A 16,027-nucleotide genomic window follows, 5' to 3' on the forward strand; every position below is an offset into this window, starting at 1 on the left:
CATCAGCCCAAATTAGGAATATTTTGGGCAGCATCAGTGTTAAGAACACAGGAGTACTGTGAATATGATTCCTCTGTATGAAGGATACAAAGTAAAGAATGACCCACCTGTCCTTGTTCCTCATAGCTGTGACACAAAGCAGCTAAATGCCAACTTGGTGATACAGTTCCTTTAGATAACTTGGCTTGTTGACTTCCATGTATTAGTTTTAGTCTGCATGGAAGTCTTCAACAGATCTCCACTAAGTACACTTTGTTCCTTGGTAATCCTATGTCCTGCATCTTTGGCATACTTTTCATTTAAATGAAAGACATATCAGTTGGCCTCTTCTATGATAAGGTAATTAAAGAATTATTTCCAAGGGGTTTTTGTGATTTAAAAACATCCACAAGATCCTCCTGTAAATAACAATAGATTAAAACAAACGAGTCAAATAGTGAGATGTACTGGAACAGCTAACAAATCTGATTGTCTCTAGCAGATAAAAATGGAATCTGGAAATTTTAGTCTATGTAATAGTAATTTATGTTTACCAGAAAGGGTATTGTAGTAACTAGTCATATTTTTATCGTTATTAAAAATATGTATTTCTGCCATTTAAACTGGGAATCCAGGTTGACTGCAAAAATCAGTTGTGCAGTCTGCCAGCTGCAGTATCTCCAAGAGATATCAAGTTTGTGGATGGGTTATGGGTTTTTGGGCTGCTTTGCTACTGCTGACTCAAGGGGAACAGCTCTGCACCAGCCATGTTCCCCTCAGTGTAAATCAGGGGAGATGAATAGTTCTCCTTTCCCAGCAGTGGCATGGTCTCTGACTAAACCACCCACAGAGCTGGACACTCCTGCCGTGTGGCACCTGATCCTTAGGCACAGAGCACAGGTCAGCATTAGCAGTGTATGCTTTACTTATAAGTAGTTTCTTCCTTCCTTGATCATTTCAAGCTCTAGTCCATGCCTCATAACTTGCTTTAGGAAGAGCCTAATTGAAAAAGGTGGAAAAAAAGAGAGTTAATACTCCCTAATTGCTGGTGTCAGGATTATTCAGACCTAATAGGAATTTTTACATGGCATAGATTTCCCATTGTTTGAATCTAATAAAAAATATTATTTAAATTCCAGTGTGAACACATTTTTGCATGCATGTTAACTTGGGAATTTTTCTTACGTGTGTCTTGATTTAGATAAGCTGCCAACAGACAGAGGAAGACTAGTAATGGAGCATGTCTTCAAATTGCAAGAGTTTTGTAACAGCATGGTTAAACTGTGTCTGGATGGGTATGAATATGCATATTTGAAAGCAATTGTTCTCTTCAGTCCTGGTAAGTAATTATTCCAAATGTAACATTTTAATCTGTGCTATTTATTTCTGCATACCTGTTTCATCATATGCAGTTACTGCCTTATTTGTTGAGCAATCTTGCAAGGTTTGTGAGGACTGCAGGAAAAGGAGGGTTAATCTTCTAATGTAAATAACTGAAGGTTGCTTTGGGGACTTTTTTTGCAGGGAGAGACTTTGATTCTTTTTATTTGTAGATTTTTATTTGTGGCTGTGCCACTTATGCTTTTGGTTGTTTGGGGTGTTTTCATTTATTTATTTATTGCTTTTAATTCTGTGCCTCCTTTCTGGAGTGCATTTTCTAAAGACCTGCAGTTTAATTTTCTGAAGTGTTGCTCTTGCAGATCCAGATCAGATAGATTGAACTTGGGATTTTAATATATGAAAAACTATCTGGGCATCAGTTCTCACATTCAGAATTACAGAAACATCACCTCTCCCCCACACAGACAATGCATAAGCATTTCTGACAAATGAGCATCACAAGCATTCACTTATGTTATTATTTCTGTCTTCTAAACAGTATTTGCTTAATGTACTCTCAGTAGCATTACTAGACATGCATTAGACAGTGAAGGTAATACAACTTTATTTCCCTTCTGGGTGATTAGTGTACAATAGGGAGGAAAGAGTCCTCTGGTTATGGTAGGTACTTACTGAGTAATTACATTGTGTATCTCATATGCCTGGATGTAGAAAGATACAAAATTAATTTTCTTACTTGGAAGTTGCAGAATTAACTTTTCACAAAAGGTGTTTAGGTATTGTATCAGCATCCTGCAGGCCTTAGATTTATCATTCAAAATTGGGATTTAATACAAAGCCAAATCAAGTCTTTTGATGAAAGAAAAATATGCAAATCTCAATTACTTTCTCTGTCTCCAAGAGTTTTTCACTCTCACATTTAGAAAGTGTCGTCAGTTACTCCATTTCACTTTAGAATGTGTTAAAAGCCCCAGCATCTTCCTTAATCTTGTTGCTCTGCCTTTTGTAGATGCTGATGTCCTGTAGAAAAGATTGGAGTGGATGTTCAAATGCTCACAGAATCTTAATGACCCCTGTCAGTAGTGTAGGACATGGAGATCTGGGTGTTTGGTTCTTGTCAGTTCTGTGGGGTTATTAGATCCAAGAAGAACTTTCTTTTTGCATTCAGTTGCAGTTCACCCTTACACAGAAAAATTAGTTGAAGTGAGAAAATCTTTTAGAACTTGGACACTTCCAAAATGTAAATTTTAAGCAGGTTTTCTAATATATAGAATTCATATATTGTGATGTTCTTGCTTTGCAGTTTCCCTCAGATTTGTATTATCTTTTCTATATGTAGTATCTACCAGTAAAAGTGGCAGCATCAGCAGGAATTCATGGTATTCATCAGTGTGCAAACAAAACCCTGCATATCTTATAGTTACCTATATATATATATAATATTTATATATATATATATATTGCAGTATAGAAGACTTCTGAGATGACAGACGTTCATGCAAATAAAAAGTGATATGAGTAGAGTCAGAACCCTTCAGAAAAGATGATAAATTTCCAGAGGAATTCCTATTGTGATATTTTTCTATTGTGGGTCACTGAGGAAAATCAGATCCTGGGTGTTTTACTCCAAGACATAATCCTGCTGTCAGTCCTTATGACCCGGAGAGTCTTGCATGGTTCTGTGTGTTTGCTTGTACAGTTCACTGTATCACTGCAACACTTTCAGTTTCCTGATAAGCAGGACTCACCATTAAACCCACTCAGTTTAAACAGAATGTTAAGCATGCTTGAAAATCTTTGCAGTTTTCCTTTTCTGCTGAAGATTGAACAGTTCCAAATACACCATTATTACAGAAGAGACTTTCTCTAAGTGGATGTTTGCTGGTTTAATTTTAATAAATAATACTTGCAGGAGATACAAATCTCCTGCAAGTGTTCTTACCCCAAAATAATCCTTTTCATGGCATTCCTATACAAAGAACTGGTAGAGGTTACTTCAGGAAAGAAACAAAATTATGGGAGAATGCCTCAAGTCCTTTTGTTTAGAATTATGTCCACTAGGATTTATGATAGAATCCTCTGGCCTGTGTGGAAAAATCAATCCTATAAGACACCAAAAAATACTTCTTGAGGAACCTTGCACTTGCAAAGTAGTATTTACCTATTTGTTTAGTCTGAAGTTTGTGTCCTTACAATTATATTTGACAACACAAAAGGTAGAAGAAAAAATACCTTGGAAAATATTCTAGTCCAGTCACACGATTGAGAGAAATTTTCTTTAGCTGATGTTTTCAAATTCACATTACTAATGAGTAGTTGCTTTAATGGCAATGTGTTGTCAGGACTCTTGATCCTTAAGCCATATAACAAAATCTTCCTACATGTGAAAGTCATGTTTGAGGTACCTTGAACAGAAGGGATGACCTGGCAATGACTCACAGGCCAGAAATAATAATTGCAGGGATTTTACTGCTGTGCTACAGGAGGGGGCTGGCCTGTGCATGCAGCAGAGCCCTAAGGTAAGAACCTCTGCTTCAGTAGGCCCTGGTGATTCAGCTGTGCCAAGCCAGCTGTTTGATTGCCACAAGACAGCCTTGGACAAGGAGATTATGTAAAGGGTGTGCCAAGACGACTTGACATCTTTCTAAATGGCTGCAAGTGTACAGTGGTCTTCAAAGAACTCTTTCCAGAAGCTGACTTATTGCTGTGTTCCTGACATGCCTCTAAAAGCAGCAGCACAAAGTGATGCATTTTGCATGTCAACTCTGACTCTTCATCTACATGATTTGTCATGCTACCATGACAGTAAAATTTTTACATTCAGACAGATGGATAACAAAATTACAGACCATGTAGAGAGTTCAGAATTACTACCTAATAATTTCTGAGAGTGACTTGGCGGTAAATTGATGTCCTTTCATTTTAGCAACACTTACATTTTGTGTAAGTTCAAATCACTGCTAAAAATTATGATTAGCACATTAGAAATTTTTGTACCAAATAGTTGGAAAGAACAGTCTGCTACATACAAGCCTATCTGAATTCAGAAAGCATTTGGACAATGCTCTCAGGCACAGGGTGTGATTCTTGGGGTGTCCTATGCAGGCCCAGGAGTTGGACTCAATGATACTGATGGGTCCCCTTCTAACTCAGCATATTCTATGATTCAATGTGTTTTGTGCATGTCTTAGGAAACAGTTCACAGCTTTTTATTCTGCTTCTTCCACTGATCTTAATTTTATACTTCACATTTCGCCTAAATATTACTTGTGCATCCAGTGTTCCAGAAAGTGTCAGTGTGTTGAAACAATCCTGTTTTACTGCTACACAGAGAACAGAATTGTATCATCAAGACTGACATAAACATTGTAAACACTGAATTCATTCGAACTCTTTCAAATGTCTGAGTTTATTTATGGAAAGTTAAGTAAAATATAAATGTAAAGAAAGAGAAATATAAGGGGGTGAAGTAGTCCGCAACTGAAACTGAAGTTGCTGCAGCTACCACATAATTATTTCAGTATGTTGGCAGCTGGATAGTCTGTATGGATGTTAGTTCATTTTCTATTGAATGAGTATAACAAAGAAGAGGTTTTTTTTTTTCAGATCACCCAGGTCTAGAAAATGTGGTACAGATTGAGAAATTTCAAGAAAAAGCTTACATGGAGTTCCAAGACTATGTAACAAAGGCGTATCCGGATGATACCTACAGGTCTGTAAACTTAGATGCTTATTTGATTGATTCTCTTTTCAGAATCACTGATTTGTACAGTTTTTCATGTAATAGATATATACATTTTCTTCTTACCTCATTAAAATTAAGGAATTTTAACCTTTAGAGCACTTCAAATATTATGCATGTGGTCAAACATATTATGTGTAGTATTTTTCATCTCATTATTACTTTCTAAAATTAAATATCCAAAATAAATATTAGTAGCATGCAATTTGAATTGCATCTATTTGGAATATTTCCTTATTTAGTCTCAAATCCAAACATATATAGTACACGTAGTTGACAGACATTTGCACATTTTCTGTACTGTTCATAAATTTAATGCTATTCTGATTTAAATATTTAAGCCTTTAATGAACTAGATATGGTAAACTTTGACCAGTAGTGTCCCTTGTAATTTTTTTGTCTTCTTTTGCCAATAATATCATGGAGAACAACAGCAAAATTTCTGATTTACTGAGTAACACTTTTCACCAAATTTATTTTCCAGGCTATCTAGACTTCTTCTGCGATTGCCTGCTCTCAGGCTGATGAGTGCTGCCATCACTGAAGAGCTGTTCTTCGCAGGACTGATTGGCAATGTTCAGATTGACAGCATCATCCCATACATTCTGAGAATGGAGACAGCAGACTACAACTCTCAGATCATAGGTCATGGTGTGTAAAAGGAGCAGTCCAGGATTCTGTACCATGGCAATCATGGTGATGTAAATGCATACCCTGTCTCCAAGAGATGGTCATTAGCCTTCCAGTGCACCTTTCCAAAGAAGGCTCATATTCCTCCTTTCCAGTACACTTGGGAAACGTGGTGGAGTGTATTAGGATATAGGATCCCTTCCTGTTCTTCATCTGTCTTCAAGGACTTGTAAATTAACTTGATATCTGAAGAAGGTCAAGAATTGTCCATCCTATTTTTGTAGGTAGACGGACTTGCAATATTTGTTTATTAAGTTCAGGCTTATGAGGAAACTGAAGAAGCTTTGATTGAACTAAGGTATCTCAACTTAGTTTGATGTTTTAGACAAATAAATTAACTTTCCTCTCTGAGCTTTGTTTTCAGTGTTTTGCTGCTAGTTCTTTTTCACGTATCAAATGGAAAATACATAATCAAACATCCTGAAAAGGCCAGTTTCCATGCAGACAAGACCGAGCTTAATTTTGGCTGTTGTTTTGAAGAGTGATTTTTTTCCTGCTGAATTAAACACTGGATACCATACCCCAAGTGCAGGGAAATAGAAGACATTCACATTTAAAAATATTCTGATATTAACATTGGTGCAGCTGATCAAAAGAGAAGCAGCCAAGAGTCAGTAAGTGACTGTTTTGCAGATGCAACAGAATACTATATTTTAACAATAATGTGGTAAACATCAACTGTTTTATAGTATGAAAAACTAACAGAGAAGTGTATACTGCAGGCATTCAAAGACAGCACACTTCTGCTTTTTCTGGTCTCAGAGCTTTCTCACACTACCCCTCCCTCTTTAACACTCAGTGCCCAGTGATGGAGGCATTCTAGATGCCTCAACTTTTGTCCATGTCTTTATTTTTTGTTATGGTTAGCCTTTGGGTATGTAATTCTCTTTTCCAACCAGTCCTGTACGATTACTTTTCAAATTTTAGTTTGTCAAATCCAGTGTCCTTCCATATGGGAGCATAGCCTCTGCTGCTTTTCCTTTGCTCATTAGAAATGGGTCTAGATACTCCATGCATGTTGCCTGAGTCATACTCCACAGCTCCATCTAAGAACGAGTTTAAATGTTCCTCTGTCTTGAGGATGTGACTCACATGACAAGTAACACTGACATGTGGTTGCTTCTTGAATCCTTTTGCACCAGGAAGTTAAGCACCCCTGGCATGTTTATTTCCTGCTGCTTAAAATGAGAGAAATACCCTAGTGAAAATGATGGTCTTCTCTAGACATTGGCATTTAGGATTTTCTGAATCTTGGGTCAAGTCTGAGTTCTATTTAGCATGACCCCTTTCTTTCTCTGCAAAACTGAGTGAGGAAGAGCCTGACCCAATCAAGAAACACATGCCTGCACCAGAGATTGCCTAGCCAGAGGATCGGATTGAATGGAGGCCTTTGCCCACTCTGCAGTGGCAGTTCCAAGGCCACCTTCACACCAAGAGACTACAAGATGAGGCTTGGGTTATAGAGTTCTTGAGTTCTGTAGTTTTTTCTCAGCATCTGAGGATCACTACCAGACAAAAACCATGAAAACTGACACTGAATTTCCGTGTCCTTCTCAATTCTACTGACTGAGCTGCTTGGATCTTTCTCTACCCTAGCTCTGTAATCAGAGACTGTATCGTAGAATCACAGGATCAGATGATGGTTGGGGTTGAAAGAGGCCTTAAAAATCATCTGGTTCCAGACACCTCTAGGGACAGGGACATCTTTCACTAAACCAGGTTGCTCAGAGCCCCACTCAACCTTGCATTGAATGCTTCCAGGAATGGGGCATTCACAGCTTCTCTGGCTAACCTGTTCCAGTCCCTCACCACTCTCACAGTAAAGAATTTCTTAATATCTAATATAACCTGTTCTCTTTCAGTTTAAAGCTATTCCCTCTTATCCTATCACCACATGCTCTTCAACAAAAGGTCCCTCTCCATCTTTCTTGTAGGCTCCCTTCAGGTACTGGAAGGCTGCAGCTGGGTCACCCTAAGCCTTCTCTTCTCCAGGCTGAACAATCTCCATTCTCTTGGTCTTTCCTCATGGAAGATCCCAAACAGCTCCATGGATGCAGCCCTGCAGGTGGGGTCCCATAGGAGCAGAATCCCCTCCCTCCCTGCTGCCCACGCTGCTTTGGATGCAGCCCAGGACACCTTTGGCTCTCTGGGCTGGGAGTGCCATGGCTGGGTCATGTCCAGCCTCTCATCCACCTGCACCCCCAAGTCCTTCTCAGCAGGGCTGCTGTCCATCTGTCCATCCCTCAGCCTGGATTGATACCAGGGGCTGCCCCAGGTGCAGCACCTTGCACTCAGTCTTATTAAACCTTATGAGATTCCATGGACCCATTTCTTGAGCCTGTCCAGGTCCCTTTGGATGGCATGCCATCCTTCAGGTGTGTCAGTCACACCACTCAGCTTGTTGTCAGCAGCAAATCTGCTGAGGGTGCACTCGACCTCTTCATCTATGTCAATAATTAAGATGATTACACTGCCTTTATATGGACCCCACATGTCAGTGATGTCCCTTGGGATTCTGAGCCACTGAACACTACCCTCTGCTTGTGACCATCCATCTACTTTCTTACTCATCCAACAGTCCACCCATCAAATCCATCTCTCCAGCTCAGAAAGAAGAATGTTGTGGAGGACCATATTACACAATTGGTCATATCCAATCCCACAGATCAAAGCACTTAGTGCTGAGGACCCCTGATGGCACAGAACAATGTGCCTTTTCTGTGTGGGAACTGGCTGTGGCAGCTGAGGTCTTCAAAAGGTGTAACCTTTTGAAGGTTGTATGGTTGAAGTTCTTTATCTGTTTCCTGGAGAGCTGTATGAAACTGACTGCCTGTACCTCAGGAGGCGCATCTTATCAGCGGAGTTTATGTGAATTTGAAGGACTTTTGCTGCCAACCTGAGGTGCTTGTTCTCTCCCCACAAGTTAGAGGCCCATTTTTGATCTGTAGGACCAAGTTGCAGATTGGAGGTTGATCATTCTCCAGTTCAGCTCTCCTCAGAAATTCTGACTGTGCTTTCTAGTCCCTTGCTATCCCTAACCCACTTCTGACCCTAGCAGGCACAGAGGATTTACAGTCCTCTACATTAAAAGTTTAAAGGAAACTGACAACATGTCACTTCTGAATATATTGGAGGTAGTTTTCCAGGTGTTCCACTATTCTTGGAAGAGTTTTACTCTAATATTCTCCAGATTTATGAAACCCAGGTAATAGTAAGATGGAAATAAAAACTTCCTTTCCCTTGTAATGAAGCACAGTATGCAAATCTCTCTCACACTCTTGAAGAAATTTTCCACTCCATAGCTTGAGCCTCAGGTGTAATATGGAGTTCTTTGTTTAGAGTTGACGAAAAGGTTCAGCTGATGCAGCCTCATGTGGTACTGTCCAGCTTTGGAAACAGCTGAGAAAATACCAGTGTATCTACAGATGTAAATTTTTAGCAATTGAATCCCTCAGTTCAGCCATCTTTATTGCTTGAAGAGACCTTGAAAGATCTTTCATTCCAGCCTTCCATGGGAGCAGGACCCCAGAGGAGACAAACTATCTAGTGCGCTGTCCAGTCACATCTTGCAGTGATTGCTCTCAGCATGGGAAATGTCTATTAAGATTAAGGAGAGTGGCCTTGGACCCATGTCAGCCACTTCCCTTAATATTCTAGGGTGGATTTCTTCTGAGCCCATGGATTTCTCTGGGTTGAGCCCTTGCAAGGGGCTGCAGAGCAGCTCTTCACCTACTGGTGGGTTGACACATGCATTGTTGTAGATACTTGATCCAGTGCTCTGCAGTCCAGCTGTGCTGGTGAAGATGGAAGTAAAGAAGATACTGAGGAGCTGTGCCTTGTCAGCAGTGAACAGCTTCCCTGCCTAGTTAGGCAACGGCTCTGCATCTTCCCTGTGCTTCTGCTTACTACTCACGTATCTGTAGAAACCTTTCTTATTATTCTTGACATCTTTGGCCAATTTTAGTTCTGAGCCTTAGCATTCCTGCCCACATTTTTGCATGCCCTAGCAAGGTTTTTACTGTGCTTGATGGGTATTTAGCTGCCTTTCCATAGCTAGTATGTGTCCTTTTTTTGTTTGTTTGCTTGGGTTTTTTTAATTTTAATTGGAGCACTGTTTTGGAGGGGATGTCCTCAAAATCTCTTTTCTCTGGATTCCTGTCCTTGTTTTCTCTTTGTGCCCTAGTCTGTTTGAATGCAAGTTAACTTCAGTTACACATGGAGTGCAACTACCATGGACTGCTGGGTCAAGACTATGTGCTTAGGATGTGTTAACTCATAAGCACAGAAACCTTGGTCATGTTTCACAAGGTTGTTTAAATTCAGGTGTTTGTATATTGTGAGGGCCAAAAACCCCTGCATTTTATGATGTTGGATACCTCTGACATTTGGACCTCTAAAGAGCCAAAGTGCATGCATACCACACATAGCAAACAGCTCTGGCTACTGGTAAGTGACCTTTTTTTCCCCCCCAAAGTTTTCAATTTTTACGGTAATAAATTTTCAAGATTGATGTAAAGGTGGAATGCAGCTGATCTATGCTGCCTGCCAATTAATCTGTTTTGTCTTTATAATGATCTAAAAGATGCATCCCATAGAGGAGGTTGTTGTTTCAGTGTTACTCACTTTGCTCAGCAGGATCTTAATTAATTATTTCAGATTATTTCATTAATCTGTCTCAAACTATAAATTCATCCTTTTGATAAGGAATGAGGCATAATGGGGTTTTCTCAGGAATGGGAGCTTTAAAACAGGAAAATACAGGAATCAACATGTTTTTTCTTTATTCATCCATGTTAACCATTACAGTCCTCTTAAGAACAATGTAACAGCTCATGGAAAAACCAAACTGTGAAGTTCTGGTTTTGTTTGCTTTAAGATAACTGCTTCTAAGTTAAATGAAATATATTGTTACCTTCAGCTGAGACCCTTAGTGTTTCTATCAGTTATTTTTTATGATTACATGATCTCACATTACCACCTGTGTGATTTATTGTCATTTATAGTCTTATGAATGAATTCCTTGGTACTGAATGAGAGACTGGCTAATATTACTGGGTTCTGTCAGTACCACTGTCAATACAATAACTAAAATGTGAATATTGAAGCCTAATCCACCATGGATATTAAACTATTTCATAATTTTTCTGATTTCTTTTCAACTTTAAATTACTTCTCAACTTTTTGATCTTTATAAGCCTTGAGAGTTTTCAGAGCCTGTCAGGATTTAATCAAATTGTGGCATTTACCCACCAAAAACTCTTTGCCAATGAAAGGAGAAGTTTAGTTTTAACAGCTTTAAATTTTCAATGCTGAGAACAAGAAAATTCATTTTAATATAAATCACATGAAAGGAAAAACAGTTTTATACATTTTAGAATCCTATAATTTAAAAACAATAGTACTGTTACATATAATAAGCTTACTAGTTCAAATATTTTTCATGAAACTGTATGTTGCACACATGTATGTGGGTTTAGGTTGCTTGTTTCATACTGCTAAAGTTCCTAGTGAAAGTAATTGTTATATTTTAAACTTTTTACAAGAGTTCCCTCATTGCAATACCTTCCGTAGTCACAAACCTATCTGTCATACATTTATTCTTGTTGTGTGATCTTCAGGGTCAGTGAAAGTCAGTCTGTTGTTTTTGAAACTTGTCCTGTGCATTTTGTTCAGCCTTTGTGGTTTGCTAGTACATCAGTTTCAGTGTAAGCAATACAGTATCACTGTATTTGTCTTGCTGTTGTATAAAGAAAATCACTTTAAATGTCTTGAAATCTGGCTAAATTAGAAAACTCTATTTTGGATGTATTTTTAAAAATAAATTGTAAGTTTCTATTATAGAAAACAACTGCAATATCCTATTATTTGTTAGTGTTTTATACAGATTGTCATATAGACCTAGAGCACTGTACATGATTACAAATAGTTTGTGGATCTTTCACATTTTTATTATACAGTGGAGTATTCTTGGTTATATTCAGTCTCTGGGATTTGTGGTAGCTGCAATATCTTGCTGTTTCCTAACCTTTTTGCAATTAACCCTTTCCATGCTTACTACTTTTTGGCCTATGCATTTGACAATTAATAATTTATTGTAAATTTTAATTTACTAGTGTTTTGGTTTTTAAAATGCTGTATGGAAATATGTATTGTAATGAACCCCAGTCATGGATCTTCATGTCATATAATGCAATAATGGATATTTGGAAATTAGTATTTGATTCATTATGGATCAGTTTTAGGTTGAAAACAGTATGGTTGAACAAAGTGTTTTTTCTTTTGAAAGAAACAGACTTCAGATATTCAAGTAAACATTTCAGTTTTAAATACTACTGGATAAATAATGAATTTATTGATGTGAAATCAACATAACTTTTGGTCTATTTCAGAACTGATTTCTCAATGATAATTTTAAAAGTGTAAGGTTTATTAGTTTTCATCTTCTGTTATAAACAAATGTGGTATTTGTGTGGATGTGCAGATAACCCAGAACGTTATCCCAAATGAGAAGCAAATTGCCATTCTTTCCATGTTTAAATTCTGAAATGTTTTTATCATGAAGTAAATTAACTGACACACTGCAGAGAAAATGTAAGGTGCGCTGGTAAAAGATAAAGTTTGGATAATACAATGACTTTACTGATTATAAGAGCTGGAAATTAGCATTTAAAGTCTCTTTCTCAAGAAATTTTACTCCAGGCTCTATCTTGCCTCTGTTTTGAAGAGTTAATGTCTCTTGGTGCTTAGAATCACAGAATGGTTTGGGTTGGAAGGAGTCCTAAATATCACGTGGATCCAACCCTGCCATGGGCAGGGACACCTCCCACTAGACCAGATTGCTCAAAACCCCATCCAGTGTGGCCTTGAACATTTCCAGGGATGGGACATCCACAACTTCTCTGGACAACCTGTTCCAGTGTCCACTACCCTTATCATATAGAATTTCATAGAATCATAAAACCATTAGGGTTGGAAAAGACCTCTTAGATCATTGAGTCCAACTGTTTCATCCTTGTGTCCAATCTAAATCTGCCCTCTTGGCCTTTCAAACCATTGCCCCATGTCCTATCACTACAGCCCTAATGTCTTCCATCTCTCTTGTAGGCCTCCTTTAATTATTAAATGGCCACTAGGAGCTCTCCTCAGAGCCTTCTCTAGGCTGAACAACCCTAACTCTGTCTGTCTTCATGGGAGAGGGGCTTAAGCCCTCTGACCATTTCTGTGGCCCTCTTCTGCATCCACTGAATTCTGCAGGGCCCTGTTCCCCAGTCAGTCTGCTAATGAACTGCTCTTTCTTCTGCTAGTAACTTCCCACAGCCTTTTGGCCACCTCTGGGGCATTTGACTTTTTCTGTCAACAAACATCCCTAACAGCCAGGCTGGCCTTACCTCCTAATACCTCTGTCAGATAATTCCAAAGAACATTTCTGTTGAATCATAGAATCCATCTATGGTGTGCTGCTTTGTTTTTCTTGCCATGTGTACCAAGTCTTGTGCTGATACATGCTGTGGATAGCCTTACCCTTGCTCTGATACTCAATGGCTAATAGAGAGTACAATTTTCTCTTGGGTGAATCTTTATAAGAAGTCAGAGTTGTGCATTTGGCTTGACTGTAAGAACCAGCTGTGCCCTCAGAGGCACTGTGTTGCAGGTGCAAATCATTTGGACTGCTGGAGCATCACCATCTTCAAGTGTCAACATCTGGATGCTTAAGGTTCTCGTGGCTGTTGATACAGGTTGAACAAATGCATTTCCTGATTATTTTTTCAATAACTGGACCTTGTAGTAATGCTTGCCCAAATATATTTTCAAGTTAACTTTGCTTGGATTAAGGGGAGGTGGTGGGGTGCTGATAAGGAGACAGCAATATTTGTGTTCTGTGTGAAATGGTAGGGGAAAAGGGATAGCACAGAAGGGATGTTCTAGGAATGCTTTTGACTAAACTGTGGTGGGTTTGCCTGTGACAACAGAGAAAGCAGATGGAACTGTGGGTTTTTCTGAGCTAACACAGTGCATTTCACTCAGCAGAACTCCCTGCTGACATCTAGAGAACCAAAGTGCCATGCTCTGAACCTCCTGGCAATACCAACTCCCCAGACAAGAGAGTTGGTGAGCAAGAGACATGTGAGCAGCCAACCCTGTGGCTTTGGTCCTTAGCAGACCTGCAGTCCAGTCCCTCCCAATAAGCTGTTCATGAGGTGTCTGAGCTCCTTTATGATGACTTCAGTTCTCCTGCTTCCTGGGGTTTTACCAGGGAGCAAACTGAACAGCCACCTAGTCTGGCTAATGAAGGCTCCCTGAGGAACAGCTCCAAAAGGAATTTTTCTTTCACTCTGTAACCAGGAGAATTTTGCCATTGGAAAATCAAAGATGAAGGTAGAGTTACTGCTGGAGAAATAACCCAGACATTTCCCACAAAGGGGCAGGTGTTTTCTAAAAGTGACAGTAAATTTATTATTCTAGGGCTTTTGAGAGTTAAACTGTCCTCACAGCTTAGATACTGAAATATTTTTCTGTAAATGATGGAAGTATGTACTTTTTTGGTAATATTTCATCCTTCCAGGCTATGAAGTTAGCTTCTAACACTTTCAATCAGTAGAACCCAAGTGACAAAAACTTATTTCACTGTGTTTTTAGGAAATATATATGGATGATAAGACTAAAAAAATGTTTTAGTGAAAGCATTAGAGATGTCACTGTTTAGACTAAAGTGAGAGACACTATGGTTAGAGACTGGATTAGATTAATACTGGACACTTAATTGTGGAGGTTTGTGTTGTGGATTGTACTGTGCTTCTGGAATTTTGCAGTTTTAGAGGGATGGGGCAGGAATAAGAGCATAGTATTCTCTTCTTTGTTAGTCTTATGTTGGATTTTTTTTTTCTTAATTTAATTAAGAAAAGGATTTCCATTTTTTGTTGTAAATGGATGTTCCACAGTTGTGAACCATTGCAGAATAAATTTACCTGACTTTCCATACTAAGAGCAGAGGAAATGGCAGTGGAATAGGCATTAAAAGGAGTTCTTCTAAGGTAAAATGTAAACACTAAATTATTCTGTAGATCAGTTGACTTTTGCACTTTCTGAGAATATATGAACTTCAGTTTTTCAAGATCAATTGTAGCACTGAATAAAGCTCTTTAAAACTAAACTAGGATTCAGTGAGATGGTTGTGTGCTAACAAAATGAAGGGAAGTTACGTGTCATCCTTTGAGTCATTTAGGAAACAGATTTGTTTATTTTCGAAAAATATGTTGTTTGTTATGCTCTCTTAGGAAAGAAGCCAGTTACTTGTGTTCAGACTTGAGAGGGGGTTTTAGGCTTGAAAAAGAGTACTGGCACTAATTTTGTGACATGTACTTGAACTAGAGGAGAAAAACAAGGCAGCATCAAATATATTTAGCAAGAGTTTTTGAGGCAGTGAGGTTCAGTGTGCTAATTTTGGGATAAAAAAAAGGCAACATCTAACAAGAGTCTTAAGTTTAAAAACCCTGGGAATTAAATATTTTGTATGGGTGCATGAGTTTGACAAGCACCTTGAGTGACAAGACAGAATTTCAGTGCTGTCATCTCCCAGAGATGTCCCAGTAAATCCTTAGGAAGACATACTTGCATTTGCATTCCACTGTATTTAACTGTGACATTTGCACTGAGTTCAGGGAGAATTTTTGAACACAGTATTCAGATTCTCTTTTTCATGCACAGTGACACATTTACAGAAGCAGTTTGAGTAGATGTGATGGGACTTCAGCAGTTATGAGGTAATGAAATCCTCAGTGGAGATCTCACTTGACTAAAGTAATGGAGAAAATAGTACAAAAAAAATTTAAAATGCAATCCAAAGAAGATGCTGTAAAATTTTTGTGCTACTAAGAAAGTATTCCCTACAAAGTCTTCTGTAGCAACAAAGTCACATTAAGAAGCTGATCCATTCTTCCAGCTTTGTGTCACAATGCCTTGTCCTCCACAGAGGACACTTTCTCAGACAAAGAACCATGGTGCCATATGGATCATTGAAGTGATCCAGATAATTTTAAGTCTTGGGGGGAAAAACCCACAACAAAAAAACTGTATCTTTTCACTGCCAGCGGAGAAAATTCTCATGGAATTATACTTGGCAGTTGGTGAAAATTATCTCAGTTACATTAATCAGGAATAGGCTTAGAAACTGGCATAAGTATTGAACTTATAAAATGTCTCCAAAGTTGGCTTCCTAATTTAAACTATACTTCTTTCATGTTTTACACTCAATCATCAGTAGTTTATATCAAAATA

The 16,027-nt window shown here is 38.5% G+C and overlaps 1 protein-coding gene across 10 annotated transcripts in view; it reads left to right on the forward strand.

Annotated features, from left to right (window-relative positions):
* Positions 1–6,103, forward strand: part of NR2C1 (nuclear receptor subfamily 2 group C member 1) — a 47,244-nt gene extending 41,141 nt beyond the window's left edge. For all 10 annotated transcript variants that reach the window (XM_063154882.1, XM_063154875.1, XM_063154884.1 and 7 more), the window contains 3 exons: positions 1,181–1,318; positions 4,927–5,032; positions 5,547–6,103. In XM_063154882.1, coding sequence (XP_063010952.1) covers positions 1,181–1,318; positions 4,927–5,032; positions 5,547–5,721 — 419 coding nt within the window. In that variant the 3' untranslated portion in view covers positions 5,722–6,103. The remainder of the gene's footprint in view (positions 1–1,180; positions 1,319–4,926; positions 5,033–5,546) is intronic.
* The last annotated feature ends 9,924 nt before the right edge of the window (positions 6,104–16,027 follow it).

The sequence above is a fragment of the Melospiza melodia genome, chromosome 4 (assembly GCF_035770615.1).
Source record: "Melospiza melodia melodia isolate bMelMel2 chromosome 4, bMelMel2.pri, whole genome shotgun sequence".
NCBI lineage: Eukaryota > Metazoa > Chordata > Aves > Passeriformes > Passerellidae > Melospiza > Melospiza melodia.